General features: G+C 56.1%; 1 protein-coding gene across 2 annotated transcripts in view; it reads right to left on the bottom strand.

The window, feature by feature from the left end:
- Positions 1-526: 526 nt before the first annotated feature.
- GALNT2 (polypeptide N-acetylgalactosaminyltransferase 2) overlaps positions 527-26,681 on the bottom strand; it is a 181,402-nt gene continuing 155,247 nt past the window's right edge. The window contains exons 9-17 of one of the 2 annotated variants that reach the window (XR_014297933.1): positions 24,227-24,314; positions 23,115-23,218; positions 20,121-20,247; positions 15,243-15,335; positions 14,811-14,894; positions 12,812-12,938; positions 8,573-8,692; positions 2,867-4,367; positions 527-593 (exon numbers count right to left, since the gene is read on the bottom strand). Coding sequence is in view for 1 of the 2 variants with exons in the window: in XM_082674349.1 (XP_082530475.1) it covers positions 4,212-4,367; positions 8,573-8,692; positions 12,812-12,938; positions 14,811-14,894; positions 15,243-15,335; positions 20,121-20,247; positions 23,115-23,218; positions 24,227-24,314 (899 nt within the window). In the remaining variant the exon portion in view is untranslated. Of the gene's footprint in view, positions 594-1,787; positions 4,368-8,572; positions 8,693-12,811; positions 12,939-14,810; positions 14,895-15,242; positions 15,336-20,120; positions 20,248-23,114; positions 23,219-24,226; positions 24,315-26,681 lie in introns of those variants that run through there. The other variant, XM_082674349.1, reaches the window with a different exon arrangement.

Genomic DNA, 26,681 nt, shown 5'->3' with positions numbered 1-26,681 from the left:
CAGGCACACGTAATACATAAGCTCAAATACATATATATTGTATTATTAGTAAGTTGCTCAGGAATATGTAAGAACATCTAGGAAGAAAATTTTCTTTTTTCTTTCAGGTAAGTCCGTGGACAGAAGAGGGCGTGCAAACATCTTATTTTTCTGGCTGAATATTTTTTAAAACGTGAAATATACTGCAGAATCAAAGAGCCGAGGTGGGTTAAGTATTTTACTCTAAATATATATTTTAAAATATTTATTTATTTCGGCCACGCTGGGTCTTAGTTGTGGCGCGTGGGATCTTTAGTTGCGGCACGCGGGCTTCTTAGTTGCGGCATGCATGCCGGATCTAGTTCCCCGACCAAGGATCGAACTCAGGCCCCCTGCACTGGGAGTGCGGGGTCTTACCCACTGGACCGCCAGGGAAGTCCCTTACTCTAAATATTTTTGCAAACCTGATCCTCCCTGCTCCAGTCCAAGGCTCATATAGCTCCCCTCCCCCCAGAATCGGCCCAAAGTCTTTCCTCAGCATGCGGGACTCCGCATGCTGGCCAGACTGACCCAATCCTGTCTCCAAACGCCCCACCCTGAGCCTGCCAGACACTCTGCTCATCCACTTCTGGCATTTAACACGTTCCCCCTGCTCTTAGGTCTCCAGGGCATCAGGGCAACATAGAGAGTTTCTCAGAAAATTCCTGTTGTCAAAGCGGTAAACACACACACACACACACACACACACACACACAGTTCCTAAAGGCCTCTGATGGGTCCTGCACAATTACGCTAAGAGCTCTTCCTGTTTCTCAGATGGCAGCGGAGCAAATTTTGGTTGTCTCAAATAATGGAGACAGAGGATGCAGAAACAGGGCCTCCAGAAGGTTCAAAACACTCATCGGGGCCATCTTTTCAGCCTCCCCAGTTGCAACCCAAATTGCTGAAGAATTGGTCAGTGTTGTGTTTCCTTGACACACCTGTGGGGTCGTCCAAAGGAAGGTAGTTTTAAAGGCCCAGGAAGAGGGGCAAGGACTCAAGTTCGCCTGGAATGGAACTGGAGAGCCCGGGTAACTGGTAAATAGAATAAGCATTTAAAACACTCTAAAAGCTGTGATGATATTGGCCCTTCAGCCTCTCCCCTGCCCTGGTTTGGAGCGCAGGCTTTGGCTCTCAGCGCCTGGGGCTGGCCAGGGGAGTACTTAGGAGTGGCGTGACCTTGGGCAGGTTGGCCTGTGACGCTGAGCAGGCCAGCAGCTTTAAGCACCAGTTTCCCCAGCCAACTGTAAAATGCAGCCCGTAATGCTACCTCCCAGGTTACTGGGAGAAGGCAATGAGGATGTATTTAAGTGCCTGGAGTGGGGCCTGGCACATCATAAACACTCCACAGATGATAACGGCTATTATTCCAAATAAGAATAAACATCCGGGTCTTCCCCGGTGGCGCAGTGGTTGAGAGTCCGCCTGCCGATGCAGGGGACGCAGGTTCGTGCCCCGGTCCGGGAAGATCCCACGTGCCGCGAAGCGGCTGGGCCCGTGAGCCATGGCCGCTGAGCCTGCGCGTCCGGAGCCTGTGCTCCGCAACGGGAGAGGCCACAACAGTGAGAGGCCCGTGTACCGCAAAAAAAAAAAAAAAAAAGAATAAACAGCAAAAGGTGCAGCAGTAAAAGGTGAACGCATTTTAAAAGTGTGATAAGACATGGTAATCGAGCAGCACCCCTCTCCCAAGAGACCATCATCACAGCCCCCAAACACCAGGCAAGTCCGTCCTATAAAGACCAAGAGTGACTGTAGCCGCCAGCAGAGCGTATCTATAAAGTGTCTCCTCTTTATTTAAGTTAAACAGTTTTCAAGGATGGTTTCCATCTATAAAATGGACGAAGTACAAGCTCTGTACAGCAGTTCTTTTTAAAAATCAACTGGAAAAAAAATTACCAAACTATATTTTGAATTTGCAAAACATATCACAGATACCATCATTTTAGCTTTTATGAAGACATAAGAAAGACCAGCACAGAGAAGACAACTAACTTCGCCACGCTTTGCTCCAAGGGCTTTGAGGAAAGGATCTTTACTTGTAAAAACAAGAGTGGGAGAGGGGGACAGTCCCGATGACTAGAAAGTAATGCAGCCACAGTAAGTCACTTTGGCACACTGTGTCATGTAAACATAGCTCACCCAGGGAGCCCTCCCAGCCCACCTCAGCCCACAATGCCCACACCTGCCAAGGCCGCCAGCCCTACCACCCCAGGGATGGCGGAGCTGCCCCCCAAGGGCCCCGGGGGGACGCATCTCAAGGGTACAAAGGTTGGTAAGACTTCTGGGTGGGCAAAGAATTTGTCAAGAACCTGATTAAAATTTGTGTTACTTTAAAGCCAAATTTGTTTTCCGTCCATGGGATTTTTTTCCTAACAGTAGAAGTCAACTGACAACGGAACCCAGGATCTGGGTGGCTGCTTCCTGCCCCACCTGTGCTCAGCAGCCTTGCACAGGTACCCAGGACTCCCCCTAAGAGCCTACTGGTGGTCACGATCAGCCTCTGAAGATACAGTTGTGCCGAGTTAATCCAGCTACGGCCTCCCGGTCCACCGAAGATACACCTGGTTGGTCGGCAGGGGGCCAAAAGAAGCAGAACAAAGTCACCCAGCCACGCCTCCAGGCCCGAGCCCACCGTCACAAAGCAAACACATGGGGGGCTTCTGCAGTGGAGGAAGAAAGACCAACGTCCCCTTTCCTAGAAGAAACAGGCAGGAGAGAGCTGCACTTGGCCGAGTGCCAACCTGGCAGAACCTTCTGGGGTCACTTCTCTGTGACCTCCCAGGCCCTCCCAGAGGGGCCTGAAGGTGTGCCCGTGTGACGCCTCCTGGACACGGGGCATCTGTGTGACGAAGTGCTGGGTGAGGGGGGCGCAGGAAGGCAGGAGGGCAGTGACCACGAGAGTGACCGGGGCGCCCCGTGGGGCCTGCGGCTGGGCTACCCCTGCGTGTGGGCACCTCGGAGGCAAGGAGGGCTCTGCGGGGACACGCCTGGGTGTCAGGGCCGCGCCCAGGCCGCTCTTCCTGCTTTACTTTTAGTTCATGACCGTCTTGTGGTTTATGCCGACCTGCGCCTCCTAAGCCACAAAGCTCCCGTTTTGTGCCCCGAATCGTCAGCGTCATTGAGCGGGTGCTGTTTGGTTTTCACTTTTCCTAACTCTTGACCCAGAGCCCCTGAGGCAGGCGGGGCTGGGCCCAGGTGAGCTTCACAGCGGTGCCAGTACACCAGGGCCCTCAGCATGAGCCCAGTGCTGCCTGGGACAGCTTCCCACCGTCACTGGGAGCCGGCAGATGCTTGTTTACTCATTTTATCCTTAGACAAAAGAAACCTAATTTACAAAGACCCAAAGCAATACTCTGTCAAATTACATAACCCATTCAGGGTTTACGGACACCAAGGGCACGAAAAGTGGATTCCGACACAGAGCAGGACACGACTCCCAGCTGAAGCCAAACCGAGATGCCGCCGGGGTCCGGGCCTCGGGGCAGGGCAAGCCTCCCGGGGTGGCGGCCACAGCAGGACCTACCCACCTATAAGGCTCCGGGGGCAAAGGAGGCGCTTTCTCCCTCGGGCGCCGAAGGGCTCAGCCCCTCCTCCTGACGCTGTGATCTGCTTTGTGGACAACTTACAGGATGAGGGTGACCTACAGAAACCATAGGAACTGACCGTACATTCTTTCTTCATACATGTCTGTGTGCAGTGTCCCACCACAGCAAAGTTCATATCCAAAGAGAGCAGGTACGCCACGTGGAAGGGGGTCTGCACCGGGAAGACAGCTGGGAGGGCGGGGCAGGGCAAACGCCGTGACCGTGACCGTGACCGTGACCGTGACCCGGATGGAAACCGGACGTGCTATCCGCGGATCCGAGTGGAGGCTGGAGAGCTCCTCTCGCTGTGCTGCGGCCGCCGCCCCTTCCCTCCCGGTCCTGCCGCCCGCAGGCGTGGGGCTCCCGCATCCATCCGCTTGGCGCGGGGCGGGGAGAGGCGGCGGGGCCCGGGGTCGGGGTGGGCCAGCTCCTCCCTCCTCGCCGCCCCGGTGCCGCCCGCCCCGCGCCGAGGTCCTCCGACCTTCAGACCGTGATGGAATACTGAGGTATATAGTTTCTCCAAAAGTTTAAGAAACAGAATCAATAACGTCGGGCTCGGTCAGGCTCGTCGTCGGGCCCGACGGCGCGGGAGGACGCGGGCGGCTCGCTCTACTGCTGCAGGTTGAGCGAGAACTTCCACTGCTGGGACAGCGCGGGGCCGCACACCTCCACGCTCAGGCCGCCGTTCTGCGCCCCGCGGCTGTCCAGGCACAGGTTGCTGCCCACGTGCCGCAGCTTGGAATTGCCCTCGATCTGCTCCCATTTCTGCAAAAGACAGGAGAACACCTTACAGCAGGGGCGCCGCCAGGAGAGGGCACAGCGGGGCTGCTCTCGGGGTCTGCGGGCTGCACTCACCACAAGGTCTCTGACCAGGACGGACGGGCATCCGCAGCAGCCCGGGTGAAACCACGCACCTCAGACTGGGACCTGAACCCACGCGGCTGTAACTCCAACCCGGCCAAAACCCACAGGCTTCCAGCTGAGATCACACTTCCCTTCTCAGGGTCTTGGTGTCTCATCGCAGAAAGAATTCAGCGAGAGACAAAGTGACAGATGGGGAAGAAGTGGATTTATTTAGAGACACACACTCCACAGACAGCGTGGGCCATCTCAGAAGGCGAGAGTGGCACCAGGGTCTGGGGTTGTCCGTTTTTATAGGGGTGGGTCATTTCACAGGCTAATGAGTGGTAGGAGTATTCCAGCTGTTTGGGGGAAGGGGCGGGGATTTCCAGGAACTGGGCCGCCGCCCTCTTTTTGACCCTTGTGGTCGCTCTTGGAACTGTCATGGCGCCTGTGGGTGTGTCATTTAGCTTGCTGATGTGTTACTGTGAGCGTATACTGAGGCTCAAGGTCTAGTGGAAGTCGACTCGTCCGCCATCTTGGACCCATTTGGTTCGAATCAGTTTGTATTGTGTCCTCGGGCTATGTCATTCTTTCAAAGGTTGTGCCCTGCCCCCTTCCCTCCTGTTTCACGGGGACAAAACAGGGTCCGCTGAGGGCCCAGGAAGAAACCAGCACTCTCCGCTTGGTTTGCAGCCCCAAACCTCGTCTCCGGGCCCTGCTGGAGACCGCTGCCCTGACCCATCCTTCACCCTCTTCGGGCATCCCCTCGACCAAGCCCCCCATGCTTGGGCCCCCGCCCCTCCTCGGTCTTAAGGACTCGACACATGGGGGAATTTCCTGCAGAGACTTGTCATTCTTTCACAAGACGGCCTCATCTGCGGATATTTCCCCTCGAGGAAGCAGCCACAGGAACCAGGTCAGCTCCAGGAGGGCCCAGGCTGCCTGCCCCTGGCTGTTGAAAGCAGCCCTGCTGAGGCCGGTGCCGGGCCCGGGCCCCTCAGCGTGCCCGCGTACACGTAGGGCCTCGTGCTGCGCCAGAGGGATGGGGTGAGGCCAATGGGAGGGAAAGGGATGCTTGTGTGGACAGAATGCCCTGCTGCGGAGACCACCTCTCCACTGTCTGTCTCTGCAATCTCTCCACCTTGGCGGCTGTGGAAGCCTGTCTCAGCTACCCTAAGTCCCCGAGCGCTACCTGCCGAGTTCTGCGTGTGCCACCCGTACAGTCCAGGGCGTAGCGCCTTTGTACGCCTGTGGGTACGCACCTGTGCCCCACTAAACCCAAACCGGCCAGGCAAAGCAGCGAACAGGCCCACAGCCCAGCCGTGGGAAACCTGAGGGCCTCTCATGTTGTTTATCCCCATGTAAAAATCTCGAATGCCTGTTCTTTACAAAAAAAAAAAAAGGAACATGCTTTTTTCTTACATAAGCTCTCCCTTCACTAATGCAGTCTGTGCTTCTAGTTAATTTTTTACACTGTATGCACAGAAGCTCCCTTCCGTTGGTATTTTTGCAAATCCTTTGGACGTCGTGGAATTACATTTTCTTACTCTTGCTTTCCTTTCCCCCTTGACTCTGCAAATGCACACCTAACACAAACACACAGATGTGCCTGGAAAGCCAATGTTCCAACTGGCAAGAGGAGTGCAGCTTTGAGACAGAACCAGCTGAGAAGCCTCCTCTCAAAGGGTAAGTGAATGGGGTGCAAAGGAGGCAAAGCAAGGCAGGGAGGGGCCCTGCAAGGACGCCCCCGTGGGAACCCTGGGCCGCTTGTGAAGTCAGCCTGCCGGCCTGGAGTTTCTGCCAACAGTGAAACGCAGTGCAATCCGATGGGCACAGGGAGAGGGGCCGCCCGTCACCTGCCCATCACCACCTCCTTCATTCCTGTTCCCTCTTTGCTGCCATTCCTCCTGCGCTGTCATACGCTGCCAACGTCCACGTGTCACTGAGTGGCCAGGGCTTGCCTGACAAAGAATCTGGAATGGGTGGACTTTGACTCCGTTCCCTGGGGAGCGCTGCCTGTGTCACAGCGTCCGCCAGGTGGAAGGCCTCAACAACGCCCAAACCCCAGCTCCGTCCGTGGGAGGCGGCCTCGGCAGCCCGGAGCCCTGGGCCCAGACGGCTGTGGTGGGGTGGGCAGATTCCCAGATGCAGAGGCTCTACTGAAAGGGCCACACGTTCTCTACCAGGCAAGGAAGGGCTCGGGCTTGACAGGTTAAGAGATCCCCACTATGTTCACCACACACCCAGAAGAGCTCACTGTTTGCAGGCCTTTCTCCCTCTTATGACGTGAGCCCTTCAGGGTGAGAGCCAGAAGGTGGCAGGAACACGTCAGCCCTTGGCGTACAGCAAGCTCTCACTGAAGGAGACCCCTCCAGAGATGGAGCATCTGTCTGTTCTTAACAAAGGTTTGGAGCCCAGATAAAGTCATCACTTTGTCCCTCCTTTACCCTAGACGCCCCTGCCTTTACAGCCGGGGCAGGGCACCTGGCCCAGCACCTCGCTCACCCGACGCAGGTCCCAGGAGGCTGGGGCTGGGGACAGTGGCCTCCGTGTTTACCAGCCCCTCTCCTTCTCACTCGGGAGCCACAGCTGTCAACACAGATGGGCATTGAGGGACCTGCTGGGGTTCTGCAGAGCAGGGCGGGGGGCACCTGGAAGCAGGCGGTGGGGGCAGGGACAGAGGAGAGACGGCCCTTTTCAAGTGTTTCCTGACAACTGGGCTCCAAGCAAGGGAGCTTGGTGTGGGCCTCGGTGCTCCTGGGGGACCCTGGGCCTCAGCTTCCCTTCTGTGAAAGGAGTGGTGGGTGGGAAGCCCACGTGGGTTCCCGGCTCCAGCCAGCCCCAGGCCTCAGTTTCCCCAGACCCGTGAGTCTCGTGAGGAGGGACGGAAGAGGACAAGCCCGGCTCCCCGTGTGGGCACGTGGGAAAGTCCTTTGGAGGTTGCACTAGCCACTCCCCCTAAGCCCAAGAAAGGCTCTGCCCCCAAGGTACCCCCAGGGCGCAGGTCAGAGAAAACCGGCCAAAGAGGTAAACACAGGTTCTGAACCGTTTGGAAAAAAGTAACACGAGTGTGCGTGTAACGTTTCATCCAGTTGCACCTTAATCGTTTACAATTTGTAAACTTAAAAAGGAAAAATACTTAATGAATAAACAAAAACGCGCGGAATTTCTCTTTAATATGGCCAGTGGTGTGGGGAAGAGAATGAGAACATACTCGGAAATAAGCCACAGCAGGCCTCTGGCTTCAGAAATAAAGGCCGCTTTATATATATTTTTATAAAATATAGGCCTTCCTTTCGGGCTTGGGGGGTTCGTCAGCAATGGAAGTGAACCGGGGTGAAACACCTCCTCTGGAGACATTATCATGAACCTCAACACCTTTTCTAGGCTGGTTTGTAGGTCAGTGTTTCATTAACTTCTCGTGAGTAAAGTCAAACATTTTCATTTTTAAAGCCAAGCTGAACTCTGGCTGGCTCGGGCCAGCACTGCTCCTGGTGGGGTGCACTGGCTGGGCTGCACCAGCTACAGAGAAGCCAGGGGCCAGGGACACCGCTGGTCACCCCACCCCCTCCTGGACCAGGGGTCTGTGCCTCCACGCAGGGGTCGGTGGCGTGCTGACCCACGCACGCTGGCCACCAGCATCCCCGTCCCTTGGGTGCTCTCGGGCATCACCAGACAGAGCCTTTCTGGGCGCAGTACCCACAGCTGGGCACGAGGGCCGCGTCTGAGGAAGGGCCCCGCCCGGCTCAGCTGGCCGCCAGGGTGAGGGGAGCCGCCTCTGGTGTTGGGACCACCCCCTGCCCCAGTGCCCAGCCTAGGAGGCCCTTACAGACCCGCGAAGGAGCTGAACACGCAGCCTCAAAGCACAGCCCTGCCTCTGCAGGCTGTTAGAGGACAGACCAAACATAAACAGATGGATGCAGGCGGGGAGGAATAATAACCAGGACGGTGACCTCCCGGCAGAAGGACCAGCCCGCGCCCTGCGCCCCTCAGGGGCTCCACGCGGGGACGCAGAACAGCGCCAGTCAAAAGGTGCCGCCTGTGAACACCCAGCGTCCCCGCTGGGACCCAGGCCCTGGGGGGCGGGGGAGCTGGGCCTGCTGGGCTGGCCCCCGGCCGGCACCTACCTGCCGGCTGTCGTTCTCCCGGCAGCCCTGCAGCTTTATGAGGGAGCCGGGCGCCCGGTCCACCACGGTCAGGCACAAGTCCATGTGCTTCACCGACTTCTCCTTGGTCAGGGCCCACTCCTGCAACACAAAGCCAAGGTCAGGGCTCCGCCCGCGGGGCCGCGGGGTGAAGGATGCCACAAGGAAGGGCCCCGGAGGGGACGGCACGCGGGGAGCAGGCTTCAGAAGCCCTGACAGCTCAGGGCCAACAAAGGACTTTGTGCCTAAGAGCAAGTCTCCAGCCGGGGGTGTCGGGGAGCCTCATAACTGACTGAGCACTCGGCCAACAGTAGGAAGAACTTAAGCCCAGACGCAGGTGAGAGCTCCACACCCCATGTCCCGTCATGCACCGTGGGCTGTGAACGCTGCAGGTCCAGCTTGGCTACCCCCAAGGGGGACAGTTCAGGGTCAGCATTTCCTTGGACTGGCTGCCCCAACACGGGTGTGCTTTGGAAACAGCATTTGTGACTGTGGCTTGTCACGTGTGAAGTTACAGACCACGTGCCTCATCACTGAGCACTAAGCTGGCCTACCGATGCTCGGGACGCTCCGTGAGGTCCCCAGGAACGGATCCAGTATTGCACCCTGGGTGCCTGTGATGCGCCTGGCACTGTTCTAAGCCCTTCAACAGCAGCCCTGTGAGAAGCTACTATTATCTCCATTTTACAGATGAGAAAACTGAGGCAGAGAGTGCTGAAATAACTTGCCTATGATCTTAAAAGATAGACACACGTCCCTTAAGAGCCGAGAGCGGAACTACGTACTCTGAACACTAAACAAAAGCGTCTGAAAGGGCAGGAGGCCGGGGAGGGGACACGATGGGTGAGTGGGGTCACAGGGTGGAAGGCGGGAGAGGAGGTAGGGAGCCTGCTCTTGGCAGGGCTATGGCGGAGACAGGAGGGTGAGGCTTCTGACCGGCACTCGAGGACTTGACCCCTGCAAAGGGATAAAACCCACGCGAGCCCTCAGGATCTGGAAGCAGCGACGCCTCTTCCAACTCAGAATCCCACAGGGGGTGCCCTCCCCATGCCCCGCTTCTGCTGGAAACCCAGGAAAGCTGCTGCAAGTCATCTGTCCATCCGTCTGTCCATTCATCCACCCACTGACTGTCCGCTGAGCGCCTGCAATGACTCAGACTCCTGGCAGCAAGCACACAGGCCAGGCCCTGCCCCCTGGAGGCTTCCTCCCCTGTGGGAGAGCGGGTATCACACTAGTGCTTGTGTCATGTAACTTTAGGCACGATTAAGTGCTAGGGAGACGTTGTTTTTCTTTTTTCTGTCCTCAGGGGACAGAGCTAAGGGAAGGAATACAGAACGTTCCGTTCCGAGAAGCCTCACTGCTCAGTACCTGAGTCACCTTGGAGCAGACGCTCTGTTATCAAGAAAGCATTAACTGCAGGTTCTTATTAGTCATCAATTTTATACACATCAGTGCATACATGTCAAAAAAACAACTAATACCAGAACTTTCTTTCGGTTATTTGTATGGAAATATGTTAATATAAATGTTTCAGACGTTACATGAAATTCCTAAAAATCTTATATGTTCTGTTCTGGTATAATGTTAGAAGTCAATTCTAGTTATTACTTTAAAATGTATACTTCAGAAATAACTAAATTTCCTTGTCAATTGCATTATTATGAACTTTCATCAAATCTTAAAAGAAGAAAGCAATGACACCTGGAGGCCACACGCACACCCCTCCCCCAGCCAGCGGTGAGACACAGGTCCAGCTGGGAGGGGTGGGCTCGGGTCACTGTCCAGGAGAGGAAGGGCAAGCCCCTTGGCGTGTGGGCAGGCTTCCTTGTCCCCTAACAGGGAGTCAGACTGGGCAGTCCCCTCAGCTTCAACTTTCTCACCTTTTTTTTTCTTTTTCACGGGCCCAGCCGCTCCGCGGCATGTGGGATCCTCCAGGACCGGGGCACGAACCCGTGTCCCCTGCATCGGCAGGTGGACTCTCAACCACCGCGCCACCAGGGAAGCCCTCTCACCTTTTAATTAGGGTTTCTCCAAGCGTACTCTGTGAGGAATTCTATGAAAAGTTGGTTCTAGGTCAAGTAAATTAGGGAAACACTGCATCTGGACCCCGCATCTCTCTTGTAGATTCACTAGTAGCCTACCAAAGGCTCTGAAAGGTCCTGCCCGGTCTATTTTCCACCGTTGCCCAAACTCGGACGCCCTGTGCATACCTGTGCACACCTGTGTCCACCTGTCCCTGGGGGCCCTTGGCTCTGAGTCTGCAGTGCCTCGTCAGAAGGGCCACATGCCGGGCCCTGAGGGTTGGTTCCAATCTTCCACAATGTTCTCCTTCCACAGGGGGGTGGGGCGGAATAGGGTGCTTTCAAAGCACCACCAGGTACCACAGAGGTCCCAGGAAGGAGGATACCATCTGTGTGATCCAGTGACAAAAAGACCCCGTCCCCACTTGGGTAAGAGGAGTGACGGGTGGGATGACTCTGTACGGAGAGGGGTTTTCGGTTGTTCTTGGAAGCAGGTGTTGGAAGGTATTGGGGGGGGTGCTGATCCCCAGTGAAAGCTCACGTCTGAATGTTGCTACAACTTCTTGCTATGGCATGCTTCACTATTTTAAAGCAGGCTTTACACTGAATTCCAGAAAAACGAACTCAGCTCTGCAAACAGCAGAGAGAGCTGCACTTTCTTCTTCTGGCGCATTTCAGTGATCTGAATTTGCAAAACAAAGTGCACGAATATTTAAGAAACGCTCCTTTGAGCTGCCACTCTTAAAGTTCCCCGTTTCCTGTGTGTCTGCTGAGGCCCAGCCAGAAACCAGACGACACACCTTTTTCTTCCAGAGCATGGGCCCGATTTACCATAAGAAAATGCCATTTACCCCTCGCTTCTCATCCCCAGGACCCACTTGCCCTCAGTTCAGACGGGACTCGCTCTGGAAGGTTCGCGAGGGTACCACCTGGCGCAGCCGCTGCGGCCCTGGCTTCCTACCTCCACAGGATGCTTCCCCAGGGCCCCAGCCGCGCGTGGCTAAGCGAATTACAGTTAAACAAAGTGAGAACTGTACATCCCGTCACACTCGCCACCCACAGGTGGCTGGTGGCTGCTGTGCTGGGTGGTGCAGATCTAGAACGTTCTCGTCAGCACACAAAGGACTACTGGGCGGCCTGATCTCGGAAGTGGCTCGCTGGCCCAGACTGGTCCTCGGGGGACGGCGGGGCTGGAAGCGGCGCACCGCCTCGCTGTGACCTGCCCCTGCATCCTTCCTGCTGGGAAGCCCTCCTGCCCAGCGCTCACGTGGGGTCACCCACCCTGGGGGCTTTCAAATACCCTGATGCTCTCTGACCCCAGACTCATGAAATTAGGCTATCCGGGCGGGGGACCTGGGACCCGTGTTTCCCAGAAGCTCTTCGGCTCTTCCGCCGAGAGCCAGGGAGGTCATCTGCCTGGGACAGCGGCAGAGCCGGCTGGGGGCTGCCCCCTGTCTAATCTACCAGGCCTGGGCCACGCTGGGCAGCTGCGAAGACAGCACCACCAAGAGACAGGAGGCCAAGAGTCCGGGGCTGCCGTCTGCTAGGATGCTCCTCGGGAGGATGGGGCCAGCCAACTGCACACAAAGGCAGGCGCCCTTTTGAAATGGTTCTATTTAAAGGAGGCTCTGGGATACACTGAGTTAAAGAGCCTTTGTTTAAAACGGCCGGGCACCCCCGAGTAGATGAGTGTTCCCAGCATCGCCCGGCCATTTATGGGCACGAGGCCCTCATTTTACCAAATACCTGTTACTGTCTCACGGGAAAAGCACCTTCTAGAGCCCTGTTCTTCTGGGACACACAGGCCACGGCTGGGCCTGTCAAGCCCTCACTTACCTCCCTCCTTTTCCACGAGGACCGAGGGGGTGGGCGTTTCAGATCTAAGCTTCTATCATCTAATAGGCAGCCCTGGCGGCCGTGGTTAAGCGTCTGTGAGCAGGGACACAGGCAGGTGCAGACGCAGACAGGGGCCCTGGGAGGAGCACACGGCCAGGCAGGACAGAGGCGGCAGGAAGGCGATGGGGAGGGGGGGCCACCTGGCCCTGCAGCCGCAGACAAGCCCGCCCGAGGCGGAAGGCAGCTCCAGGAGGATGTCCCCTCTGGCCCCAGGCCGGCTGTGAGGGGGCAGCCATCGCAGGAGGAGGGTGGCAGTGGGACATATGGCCTCGGGCCCCCTTCCCTGGTGCCCCCGTGCACATACCTGGTTCCCCCCAGCGTTGTGACACTCATAAACTCCGACAACACCGTCAGCAAAGTGTCCCAAAGTGTCCAGGCAGTTGGTCCCCTGCTGCAAGGCCCCAAAAGCTATATCCTGGTGGTCGGGAACCCTGGAGCCAAGGAGAGAGTCACTCGCTGAGCTCGAGGGCCGCAGGCTCCGTGCCTGCGTCCCACCCCGCCCCGTGCTCAGAGCCCTTGCCTCACGACGGGGCCGGGCGGCAAGAAGGCTGCCTCCAGGCCACGTGCCCCCAGCGCAGGCCTGGCCGTGCCCCGAGACAGCACGGCTCTGAGCCTCTCGACTCCTAACCCTAAGTGCAGGTTTTAAGTCTAAGCATTCTTTCTATCTCGTACCAGGGACAGTTTTCGGGAAAGAAAAAGCCCCTTGTCTCATCAGGGTTAGTTGTTGACAGGCATTTAGGAAAGCAGTTAATGTGGTCAGATCCTGCTGCCTGGAACTTTCCAGTAGACTCAGGATTGGCCTTTACCTAATAGAGGGGAGACCACAGGTGGGTCTGTCGGGTGGCCTAGTATAAACAGGGCAAGGCAGCACAATGGGGGGACGGGGCAGGCTTCGAGCCCGGGCCCCGCCCTGGCCGCGGACCAGCCGTGCGCCAGCCAGGCGCATCCTCTCCAGCCCCGTGCCCGCTTCGCACGGTCCTTCCCCACAGGGCCGCCGCGAGAGCCGTGGAGCACCGCACCCCGGCACTCAGCGCAGGGCCGGGCCCGCAGGAAGCAGGCAGTGGACGGCAGCAGGTGTCGCTGACACACGCGAACATCAGGCTGGCGCCCCCCTTGCCTGGCACGGACAGGGCAGCAGGTCCACCCACCGCCGTGGCGTGAACGCTTGAGATGTGGTCTCAGGTGGTGCAGGGCCCATAGTCGCCCCAAATCACAGGGGCCTCAGGGCGAGACCGTGCTTTAATGTCACTGCATCGGGCGTCTCGTCACCAAGTCACAGGCCACCGTGACAGCAAAAGCGAAGTGGGCGCCGTTAGGGGCTGGAGCCCACTGCCGTGAAGCCCCTGGCCGACCAGGGGAGAGGCAACGGCCAGGGGCGCCCCAGGGGCGCCCCACGGGTGATGTCCTTCCCCTCGGGGCATGGGGCGCACGGCCTCCCTTTAAAAGCACAGGGAGCCAAAGAGCGACGGGAGTGAACAGCAGGGGACAGGCTGCGGGACCCGGCTCTCAAATCTCTGCGACAAGGGCTCTCAAGGGCCCGGCAGCACACAAGAGGATGGTGGTGACTCCTGCAGACACAGATCCCATGCTCGAGACACGCGACCTGCTATAAGGTGCGCTGGAATATTCGGAAAAAGGGATGTGCCACTCGGAGGCAAAACTCGTCCGGCAAAAGCCCTTTAAGAAGACGAAATTCAGGTGCAGCCTGAAGCCCGCAGACCGGCAGGTCCTCCGAGCGCTCCCTCAGGCCTCGAGCGGGCAGTCCTTTAAAAGGACAGGCCAGGTGAAGAGGGCAGCTCAGGAGTATTTCTGTGTCATCCGTCCTCGTGGAGGGGAGCAGGGGGCCAGCGTGGTCACTCCCGTGACACGTGAGGTCAAAACCAGCCTGGAGGAGGGGCACCCCGGGCAGGCCATCCTCCGGGCCTCTGCCGGGCACCGTCACCTGCTGGCCCATGGGTGGGGAGGGGATGGAGCTGGTTTAGCCTGGGGTCTCCAGGGCAAGAGGAGCCGGGAGGGTGAGGCCCGGGCCGGGAGGGCCTGAGGGCTGGAGGCACAGGGCACCCCTCGGGAGGCTGGGGGCTGCCCCTCTGGCCACTCACGGAGCCCCGTCATCTCGCCAGGGGGACGAGCTGCATGAACTGACACCTGGGAGGGTTTCCAGGTCTGTGAGGAACCGGGGCGGGGGGGGGCGGCCTGGGGACAGCGCTGGGGCCCTGCTCCCAGCCTCTCGCCCCGAGCATGGTCTGCACTCCACCACCTCCAGGCCCCGCGCCCACTGGCAGAGCCCGGCCCCGGGGCCTCACCTTAGCTCTGGGTAGACATTTTCCAGGTACCATTTGAAAGGCTTGCAGCTAAGTTTCTTCCTGAGCTCCAGTCGGCTCTGAATACTGCAGAAGGGGACAAGATTTCTTTATAAACGCAAAGAACAGACGGGCGCTACGTCAAAGCCGGAGGTCTGCCGATGAGACAAGAGCTGGGGCAGGCGGTGGAGACCGGACCATCCACACCTCTGTCCCCAGGACCCCGCTGTCTCCCAAGCACCTCCCGAGAGGGCCCTCGCCGGCCTTGGGTAGAGGGCCCCCCTTTAACACCTGGTGGCTCTTCTCAACTCTGGCCACAGAACGCTGCTTGGGGTGTGGGCTGACCACCCTGCTGACACACACACACACACACACACGCACGCACATGCACGGATCCCAGGCAAAGCAGCAAGACAGGGCACGAGTCACACTTACTTTCCATACGGGACGTTTCTGGCAGAAGGCACTGCTGCGTAATAGAAGTTTTTGTATTCGTCCATCCAGACCTCTGCTGCCCGGCGGGTGTTACTAGAAACAAAACACATCTCCTTGAGCTGCGCGTTGCCATCCTTCTGTCAGCGGCGTCCTGTCTGCACCGAGGAAGTGCTGCTGGGGAGGGTGCTTTGGTGGGGCGGGGGGCCTGGTGGCCCGGCGGTGGTGCTTGCGCGGAGCAGAGGGCAGGCTGCTCCCCAGCCCCCGGGCTGTATCGGGGTAGCTGGCGTTCCCAGGCGCTCACTGAACAACAGAACCCGCATCCTCGTCTTTCACAGAACACACATTGTCACAGAGCACAAGTCCAAGTCAGAATTACAGCACAGGCAGGTATGTTACAGCAGGGGCTGCGCGAAGGACAGAAGTGGATCACTCTGCAGTAACTCTCACTGCGCGTCCGCAGAAGGCTGGTGCCAGGGCGCACGGCCAAGAAACCCCTGGCCTCTGCTCTGCAGCCCTTCTCAGGCGGCTGCGATAGAGCTACTCCTGGACAGCTCCGGGGAGAAGCTAAGGGCACACCACAGGTACTCTAAAAATTACTTTTGGCAGAGCTGAGCTGAGGGACTGTCCTGTTTGGACCAGGAATAGTGGGGGACAGTAGTGTGTGCCCCACATCTGGGGTTCTTACTGCCCTGCGCCGGAAGGGGAAAGATGGAACAGGCTCCTCTGGAAGGCCAGAGGCATCCGTGCTTACATCTCACAGCTGTGGAGAGTACCATGACCCACGATCAGCAAGGCCACCGGGACAAGCTGCCTTCGAGTGTGTGCCATGTACTAAAGGCTGCCACGCACACACGGCATCAGTGTCTTCTCCTGCCGGAGCTCTCTTTAGAGCATCTGTGAGGCAGCGTGACGACAGTGAGTCTGTGCTCCGTACCCCTGGACTCCGGTCCAAAGCAGACTCACACCTTAGGTTTAGATAGAGCCAATGCTCTTTCAGAACCCGTACAGAAGGCGCTCTGTTCTTCCAAGATAAACACATTAGGAAGGCAACGTTCACCTTTTACAAGAATACCTTCCTTCTACTAGAAAGGTCTCTTATAAATGGTGAGCCTTTCAAATCATCTGAGTTACAATGACTAAAATAATTTGTTTGGGGCATATATCCTTCGTATAAAGTGACATATGTACCTAGATGGACTGCTGTTTAGAAAGTCCCATAAGAGGCAGACAATTTGAGAGCACCCGTCCTCTGATCCAGCAGTTCCGCCTTCTAGAAATTTACCTCAAGGAAATAATCAATGAAAATACGCTCAATTTAGCACAGTGTATAATGGCAGAAAAAATAGAAACTATATGACCGTTAACAGTAAAGTGGTCAAACACATGGACTCCTCCGTGGCCATGAAAGATACTGGTGTACATGTTGCCTGTTGCCATGGACTGACGGCCCTGACTTGACGGGTGAAATTACAATAGATAACAGAACAGTACACAGTCGATACGTGTGTGGAGGGAAAAGAAGGGTGGGGCGGAGGGAGACAGAGGGAGATTGAAGGATGTTTTCTCCAAATTATAAGGTTTTATGAATTGCAATCACAAGTGGTTTTAAATCACCTAAGTCATTAAGTGATTAAGTCATTTCTCAACTCCTAAATGCAAAACCACCCTTTCTCTGTCTACTTAATAAAAAAGATACGTAAGTAGCTTCAGAGAATGAGCTTCACGTGCCGCTCAGCACTAGTTTCAAGTCATTTATTCACGTTTCTTAGGCGCCTCCTATACGTTACGCGGTCTTCCAGGGCCTGCAGGTACTGGGCACCCGGGCCCGCTCTCGTCTATCCGGGTTCTTCCCGCCTTTGCTCCCTTCCTGCCCCCACCAGGTGCAGGTAAGGTAGCTCTAGCGGGAAGCAAGCAGGAGACAGAGAGGGTGGAACTGGCCAGTTACACTGCCTGGTGGTATTAACAGAAAAACGTCTAGTAAGAGAGTAAGTTTAAACCGCTGTCTCCTGTATTTAATTTATTTGTAGTTTCCCTCGCCATGAATGAGTCTCACCATTAACTACTCAACGTGAACCCAAATACCCTTCTAAGGCGCCTGCCCCATGGCTATTCTGACCGGGCGCCCCCCTGGCCTTTGGGTAGACTCTAATCCACACGCACACGCAAGCACACACGCGACACTCTCCCAACGGGCTATGTAAGAGGCTTGTAAGGGGCCAACTGGAAACGCAGCTGTGTAAAAAGCAGAGGCAGGAACCGCCCAATGGTTCTCTCTCAACTGGACTCCAGGGACGTGAGGTGATGGAAGAGCCTGCAGGTGTGTCATCACCTGGGTCCCCCTACAGCAGCAGGCGCCCAGGGCACACCCAGGGCACAGCTAGGGTTGGGGGGCAGACAAGGCGGGACCCCACGAGGCCCCTTCTCCATTCATTCATCCTCCCCTGCTTCTCTTACACAGTGACCCTACACAAATGAGGTGGTCCCCTACCTGCTACGCTAGAATGCCTTTTAGAACCTGTACCTCATCCCGGAGTTCCGGCAGCCACAGGCACTAACTGTGCTTAGGGGTCCAGATGAAACCTAACGCGGACTCCAGAGCCAAGGGGCCGGAGATGAAGCTCACTTTCCACCTGCGTGAACTCAGACAAAGGAGCCGAACCTCTTTGTGCCTCAGTCTCCCTTGCCCCCAAAGTGCAAATTAATAATAGTACTTAACTCCTAAGGTTTTATAAGGAGTACCTAAGTGAATATCTGTAAGGCACTCAACAGCCTGGCACACATGAAACACTCCGTAAATATTAGCTATTGCTGTTAAGTCCCAATTTTTAGTGGCGAAATACTTATACATTGAATGCCACATATTAGAGGAAATTAAAGAGAACTGGAAAGGGACCTCAGAAATAACACATTCCACCTCTTTATCTTTTAGGTGAGTCAACCTAGAGAGACAGAGAGAGAGGGAGGGCGGCCGTGCTGAAGGCCTAACTGACCCACGCTGCCCCCTAGTTCTGAAGCCTGGGCCCCTTTCCTCCCCGCATCTCCAGTGTATGGGACTCCCGGGCTGTAAAATACAACGGAAAAGTTTTCTTTCTAAAAACGAGCGCCTCTTGTTTCCTTTAAAAAAAGTGCATAAAGCAATGTTTTGTGTGCTTTAACACTGTTTTCTGAAATCCCACGCTTTGCTGGTAGGTATCAGTGCTTTGATTCCAAGTATTTGATGTCTCTGATGAGAGGTTTCTGGGAAGCATCTCATGCTGCCCCGGAGGAAAATGTACATTATCACCGTTTGTCTGATTTTGTAGAATTCATCGTATAAGAGCATATTTTTGTTTCTAACAGAGCAGAAATGATGTTTAGACAACATTTGGGAAAGGATACACTTTTGAGGAGAAGGTAACTTGGTCAGAAGCATCATTTGACATTTGGCTTCTATTAAGGTTCCCTAGAAAGTTGATACGTTACGCTAGGAATCCACCTTCTGTACAAGACAGGTATACTTATAATCTGTACTTGGTAGTTTTCAAATGCCACATAAAAGATAAGCTGGCCATCCTCCCCCCCGTGCACGCCCACCCTGCTCTGAGGTTTCCCTGTGTCCATAGGGGCATCCCGTTAGCAAAGTGTGTGACCGGCAGCCTGGGGGTCACCCTTGAGTCCCCCCGGCCCCCTCCCGTCCATTGGTAAACACGCCTGCCTGGGGCCGCAGCTGGTACCTGGCCCTGGCCACCCGGCTCTGCCCGGCCCTGCAGTGGAGGGGGGACACGTCACTCGCACCATCGTTTCCTCCTGGCATCATCCTCGCGGCCCTCCGCCCAGGGGACAGAAGGACCCCCTTAAAGTTCACAACAGAGAAGTCGAGTATCTGCGTAAAACCCACAGGAGCTGCCCCTCCTCCTGCATCGAAAGACACCCAGTTTCCCTCAACGCACAGGGTGCAGACCCAGCTGGTCTAGTCTCCCTCGGTGCCTACTGTCCCCTCGTTCTCTGGGCTCCAGCCATACTGGGCAGCCTTCTGTTCTGCAGGCTCGTCTCGGCACTGAGGAGCTGCTCCCCACGGGCTCCTCTGGCTCTGGGACAAGCGCCCGCCCACCCTGCAAACCCGTCCTCCTGCCCCAGCATGTTGGCCGCGTGACCACATTCTGCCTAGCTCGCAGCATCTCTCGGAGTCTGAAGTCATCTTTTCAGCTGAACGCCCCCGTCTCCCTGGGCCAGGCTGGCTGGACTGTGCACGGTTCTGTCTTGCGCATCTGAAAGAATTCCTGAGGAAAAAACGGCGTCCCCTGCACTGGTAATTCGCTGTTTTTTCTTCAGAAAACTCTTCATTTGGTGTCTTCATGTTTGCAAAAATCTACCTATTATCTATCGTGTGTTATCTATTATCTATTGTATATTATCTGTTATCTATCGTGTGTTATCTGCCTCTACAGCCCAGTGGGTCCTGGGCTTGAACTTGTGTGGCTGCCTTTAGCGCTGTTCATATACTGCACCTTGAAGGGTAACATGTGATTTAAAAAGTCCAAGCACTCCTCTCTCCTATCTCCCCATAACACGTTTTTGGCACCCGGTTCGGTGACCAGTCCCACTGGCCCTACCCCGCCCTGCGCCCCACCCTCACCCCCGGCCACCCCTGTTTGCTCTCCACCAGGACAGCTGTGTCGCTCTGAGGCTGTCCTGCACGTGACCTCGTGCCCCATGGAACCTGCTGAGCCCAGCATCTGTCACTCAGCGGGATGCCGCTGTCCTCAGTCCCCACAGCTGCCCTCGTCACTGCCGAGCGGCGGCCCCTTAGAGCACACGTTTCCACACAGCCCATGGTCAGCCCTGCGTACGGGGCGGTCAGCGGTGCACTGGGCCCTGCTCGGCCTCTCGGCCACTTACCGGGCAAAGACGGTGCCACTGCCGCCGGGGAAGGTGTAGGGGTGCTGCTTCCGGAACACGTGTCCCACGCGGCTGCAGGGGATGATCTCCAGGCTGCCGCCGCACTGCCACACGCGGAACGAGATCTCTGAGGTGGTGAACGACACGGGGTGACCGAGAGCCCGGGCCACCCCCATGGGGTGCGGATGCCCACCCTACCCCCGTGGCCTGAGGCGATGCCCAGGGAGCACTCCCTTTCCAGAGGGTCCTGAACATCCCGCGTGGGGACCTCTGACACCACGTCTCTAGGCTCCAGGGTTATGGGGCGGGGCGTGCCTAGGCACGTCAAACCATCCAGTTGTATACCGAAGTATGTACGATTTTAAGTTGTCACTGAAACCTCGATAAAGGTGGAGGGAAAAAAAAAGATTGAATGAAAGGTCCTACTTCAGTTCACTAAGAGGGTGTCTGCACAGCACAGTGTCGTTTTACAGACAACGTAAAGTAGTGGAGACAAAAAGAAATAATTCATGCCAAACAAACTACCCACACTGGGACATGTGCTCCCTTCGATTTTAGCACTGATCAGAATTACAGATGCCAGCTCTACCTGTGTCACCAAATCCCATGTTTTCATGAAAGAATTCTATCTGAAATTTAAAAAGAAGTAAGAGTGAGCCTACAGAAATATTTTTCAAATTCAGACTAGAAGCCCTGAGACAAGAGTGATTCCCTGATCTACTGAGAACAGAAAGACTCCTGGCATCAGACCCTATAATGTCACAAACACTGTGCATGAGACATGGCCTGGAACTCCTCTCTGGCCGGTTCTCCATCGTGGAGCATTACATGCGCCTTCTGGGAATCAGCCCCGAGTTAGAAAAGGCAACGGACAGCGCACGGCCGTGAATCAAAAGGCATGAAATGCCCACAATCAGCCCTAAGGTTGATGTCACAGGCAATCATATACGCCATCTTCCTCTAAAACTGTTTTTTTTTTTTTTTTTTTGGTATGCGGGCCTCTCACTGTTGTGGCCTCTCCCGTTGCGGAGCACAGGCTCCGGACGCGCAGGCTCAGCGGCCATGGCTCATGGGCCCAGCCGCTCTGCGGCATGAGGGATCCTCCCAGACCGGGGCACGAACCCGTGTCCCCTGCATCGGCAGGCGGGCTCCCAACCACTGCGCCACCAGGGAAGGCCTCTTTGTCCTTTTCAATTGCTTCAATTAGACTTACACTGTTGGTCAGGCAGTCTGGCAGCACTAGTGGATTTGGCGGGGCGCACCTGGAGGGGGTGTCTGGATTTGACTTGGGCATCCCTGTCCCCTGCCTCTCCTAACTTGGGCCCACACAAGCCCTCAGGCTGGACAACTGCTGGGGGTGTGCAGGCAGCACCCAGAAAATCCAGTCTGAGCAGTACCAAGAAGAGAGGGAGGCTCACATCACGGACTCTTCCTGCTGAAACCCTCGTGCCTGTTTAACCCTGATGCGAGAAGACCCTCCAGAGCGGCCGTGTCAGAGCCTGTCACGGGAGGAGGTGCCAGGATGCTCAGGCCGGGTGGCCCCAGCCCTTCCTCCCCGCCCACCGTGCGTCACCCTACCTGAGCCCCTTGAGCCCTTCCAGGGAACCTCGCACAGGGCACAGCTACATAAACATACAAACCAAACCAACAATAAACTAGGTAACAGAAAAGATTATTTCCCCTCCCACTGGTCTCTGGGTGCAAGGTCTCCTTTGATACTTAAATCAACACTCTCCTTACACCCTGATACAAAAGGCCACCTGCCCTCCACGCACGTCAGCCTAATGGCACACACTGCTGTGAACCCCACCGCGTTCTGGTCCCCCCGAGTGGCGGTCCTGGCTGGCTGGGCTTCCCCAGGGATGTCTGCAGGGCGAGGGTGACTCAGAATTCCCTTCAGAAGGTTAACAATCCTTCTGAAGCCTTCCGTGCTCCACAGCCTTCCATCAAGCCCTGCCCGTCAGTGTACTGTTAACAAAACCGAAACGCATCTGACTCTGAACCTTCGTCCTGGTGCAGTTACTGAGTCTAAAGAAGCTTTCCGAATCCACAAAGGCAACAACCTCTCTCCACAGGTGAGACGCTATCACTAACACTGATATCATAAAATGAGGGAAAAATAATGGGCTTGTCTAGTCTCTTAAACTTAAAAAAAATCAAAGTTTCTGTTACAAGTAAAAACTACTAAAAGTGACAGTGGCATCCTCTTTACCTCCTTTCCTCGCCCCCCTCCCCTCCTCCCAGGGTACGTCTACCGGGGGAGAATGTAATTTAACAGCATCCAATAGCCAAGGAGACAACTCAAAAGTGAAACAAACAAAACCCCCTAAACAAACAAATAAATTAAGAGTCTTTTTGTCTTTATGGAGTAAATACAATGCAGCTACCAATAAAGTCTATAAAGTTCCAACGTCCGTAAACATAGGTAGAATGATTTGTGTGATTACAAAAAACAAAACGAAACAAAACAACACGAAAACCAATTAGAACCATTCGCAAAGTAGTCAGGAAGGGACAAGTGCCCCGGCCTCTCCACCCCAGCTGATTCCCACGACCACAATTCAGCCAGTCCGACAGGCTTCGCCAGGGCTCACTTTCCACCCCATGTGCCTAAAAATGAATCTTAGAAGCTGAAATCCTCCCCCCATTTTTGTCAGCGTGCTTCCCAGACCTTGGATTCAGGTGACATTAAAAAGTGTGCATTTCCCTTCAAAGACTTACTATGTGTCTAGCATAACGCCCAACCCAAGACACTTAAGAATAAAAAGGGTCTATCTGTACCTTATGGGGGACTAATTGTGTTCAGTAAACCGTCACTTTAATGTCTTTACAAACCTTTTCCAAGGGGCACCCTGCATACCACAAACTCCTGCTTACCAGTCCTTCCAAAGCTTCCACTTTTCATTTCTACCCCTCTTGGTGGGCAGGAAAAGACCACGGTTTCAGCAGAATTGGAAACGGTTTGGTGTCCGAAGACACAAGGCTCATACGTACCCAGGTTTTCTCCTCCCCACACATCCATCATCATGTCGTATTTCCCCAGTTCTTCAAAATACAACTTATCCATCACGAACAACCCTCCAGCAATCATAGGGGTTCTAAAGAGGCAGAAGGGAAGAGAGGGAGAGGTCGAAGGTCAAGGTTAGATCGCCAGCATTCTAATGCCAAGGTCAAGCCTACAGGCCGACCTTAGGAACAACAGCACAGCCATGGTCTTTGGCCCAGAGCTCTGGGTGCCCCTCTCTGCTTGAGCCCTGCTGTCTTCAAGTGCCCCCCACTCGGATGCTCAGATGCTCCCAAGGGCGAGGGGCTGCGTGGAGCCTCCCTACGAGAGGGCAGCCGCCGGAGCTGGGCCCCTCGCTGACAGCGCCCTAGGCCGGTGCTCGGCTCTTCTGTGCCACGGTCTCCTTGGAGGACGACAAACAGTAAGAGGCTACAGCGCCCAGCGCACGTAGGGAACGCAACCTCATCCCGGGCAGCTTCCTCCTCTGCTGGACGGGACTGTCACCTTCTCGCGTCCCCATCAGCCTGGGGACAGGCCGGCGACAGGACCCCAGCCCTGTGCCTGCGGAGTCGCCGTGGTAAGTCAGGGCCCCGGGCCGCACGTCTGGAGCTCACTGCTCACAGGGGACAATCGCCGCAGTGCAGACGGCGCCGGCATCCGCGGGGTTCCCTGTAACCACGCGTCCCTGGGGAGGCGTCCCCACCCCAGCCGGGCGCGGCTCAAAGCCAGCTGGTAGTGAACCCAGTGCTTCCTCCGGGGGACAGGAGGGCGGAGCCCACCGGGGGCGGGCAGGAGGCTCCCACTTGCTGCCCACCGCCTCCCCAGTCCCCGAGGGCAGCCCAACACCCCACCCTGTGCGGGAAAACGCTCTATGCCACCAAGACACGAAGGATGTGGAACTGGCAGATTTGATACACGTACATAGAAAAAGAATCTCAAAATACTTTACCCTATAATCTGGAGGCAGAGACTCTCCCCTGAGCTAGCATGAGGGGAAATGGGGGTATGGCTGGAAGGTGAGAGCTCCACTAGGTCCCTAGGCCTACTGTCTCATCTTCCACCCCAGAGAAGGGCACCCGAAGGACGCCTGCCTGCCACTTACTTTATGGGGGCGACCGGGTTCCCCTGCCGGGACCGTCTCTGCTCAGGCGTCATGTAATCCCATTTGAACACCAAGTTCCAGTCAAAGCCTGCTGGTTGCAGAAGAGAGAAGAAACACAGGATGCTGTGAGAACAGGCTGTCTGCTCCTCGCACCGCTGTCCGTCACAGCTTAAAAATATTTGTTATTTGGAATGGACTCACTGTAACCCAGACAAAGGAAAAACAAACAAAAACGACGCAGAGGGAAGAGAGTGACTGGGGGGGGGGCAGGGAGACCAGCCGGGAGGACGCACACTGAAATCTTCTTTCCCCAAGAAGCTTACCCAAAACAGAAGGTGTGGGTCAGACTTTTCTAAAACCAGAATGCATAAGAATAAATGTGAAATAAGAGAACTGGAGTCTGTGAGGACATATCCAAGGGCTGTAAGGAGGCGACAAAGAAGAGGGATCGATTTAATAAAAAATCTGCCAGGTGCCCCCAACACGGTCCCAGGGAAGGGAAGGCAGGGGGCGCAGGAGTAGGTGGGAATGAAGGGGCAAGCGAGCTTCACTTCTGATAACATGGCACCTGCCCCACGTCACTTCTAGAATCCACAGGCCGTGCGGGTGGCAGAGCCCGGGCCTGGCCCCTGGTCCACAGCTGTCGGGTCTTGTCTTTCCTCAGAAGGTACCTGGCACACCCCACCTGCGGACGCTCTCCAGAGCATGGGCCGCGTTGCCCAGGGTCTGACAGCCAAGCCTCACTGCTCCAGGGCCGTCCATCCCTCAGCCCTCTGCCAGCAGGCTTTCTGTCCGCAGGGCTGGTGCAATGCCTAAGTTCAGACCTTCCGTCTGTGTGCTCTGAATCCAGCATTTATCTGCCCTGCAGCCTGAACAGGGTAGGATGGCACAGGGGCTCGGGGGCTCCTAGGCCGGCGTGGCACACATCATGGCTCAACCAGAGGACAGAAAGGTGCCCCCGCTGTCCCTGTAGAGCGCAGCGGGCTGGCAAATGGGAGCGAGGGGCTGGAGGGCCAGGCACCAGTGGTGCACGGAGAGGAAACAGACACAGACTGATTGTCTGAGGAGCCCGGCTCTCCCCAGACACGGCCTGCCGCACACACAAGCACTGCCAGCCAGGGAAAAACAGACGTCCCGGTGCACTGTTGACAGAACACAAAGGCCTCAACTGGCCAGCTGATGTAACATTACCTGCATTTTGGGGGGAATGTTCATTATTATTTAGCTTATCAATTTGGTCCGAAGAGCCAAGCTATATTAGATTTTTAAAAATCTGCTAAAAACATCATCCTTGATTTTTCTTTTTTCCTAAAAGGGGTTTGGTGAAATGCTCTTAGAGTGAATCTGGCCCGGCCCTGGGGCAGCGGCAGGCCGCTCCCACGCAGGGCATCTCACTGTCCTGCACCGGCTCCGCCGTAAGCGGCTGCCACGGGAGATGGGGAACCGTCACATCTCAGCTCCGGCAGATCCTCGGAGGGGGGACACACTCTGGACACTAACGCTTTCTTGACAGCCAAGGCTCCGAACTCTTTATAGCCCCAGCGTGCTCACCATCTTCTAAGACTCTCCTGACTCTTGTTTCCCAACCTAGGTGCGTCCTCCCAGCATGACGGCCCGGCCAGAGGCCTCTGGGGAGCTGCCTGGTCACAGCCCTGCCCTCTGCCGGCCGCCCTGTGCGGCTGCACTATCATCAACCTGTTTCTCAGACAGGGACGCCGAGGGCCAGAGGAAAAACAGCTCCCGTGGCGACACCGCCTGAAAGAGGCACCAGAGCCCGGGCCTCCCTGGCCGGTCCCAGGGTTCTGATTTCTGAGGTTCCGTCCAAGGCCACGGTTCTACTTTGTTCTTTTTTGGATGTCAGTTGACCCTCAGTCTGTGTGTCTGTCTGGAACAGTCCGTCTCCTAATCAGCTCAAAATGTTGGAGATGGGAAAAGAAGCCCCTCATTTTAGAGAAAGAAACAGGGGTGCTAGGATGCTGGAAAAAGGGTTCACTCATCTCAGGTATGAAAAATCAATAGTGAATAAATTACACACGGAAAGTAAAGGCTCTGACATCTGTTATATCTCTCTCTACAGCAGGCCTCGCTGAGTTCTTGGCTCTCAGCCGAGGTCTGAGAGGCAAGGCTGCCGGCCAGCTGAGATTCAGAGCAGGAGGCATTTACTGGGCTGTGTGGGAGCCCTGGGGCCACAGGTCACCCCCATACACACACAGTCCCTGGGACACAGGGGAGCCTGGGGCTACAGGTCACCCCCATACACACACAGTCCCTGGGACACAGGGGAGCCTGGGGCTACAGGTCACCCCCATGTACACACAGTCCCTGGGACACAGGGGAGCCTGGGGCTACAGGTCACCCCCATACACACACAGTCCCTGGGACACAAGGGAGCCTGGGGCTACAGGTCACCCCCATACACACACAGTCCCTGGGACACAGGGGAGCCTGGGGCTAC

Source organism: Grampus griseus, assembly GCF_964374135.1.
Source record: "Grampus griseus genome assembly, chromosome: 16".
Lineage (NCBI taxonomy): Eukaryota > Metazoa > Chordata > Mammalia > Artiodactyla > Delphinidae > Grampus > Grampus griseus.
Note: the sequence above shows the minus strand (reverse complement) of the source record. Positions and strands in the feature narration are given on the sequence as shown.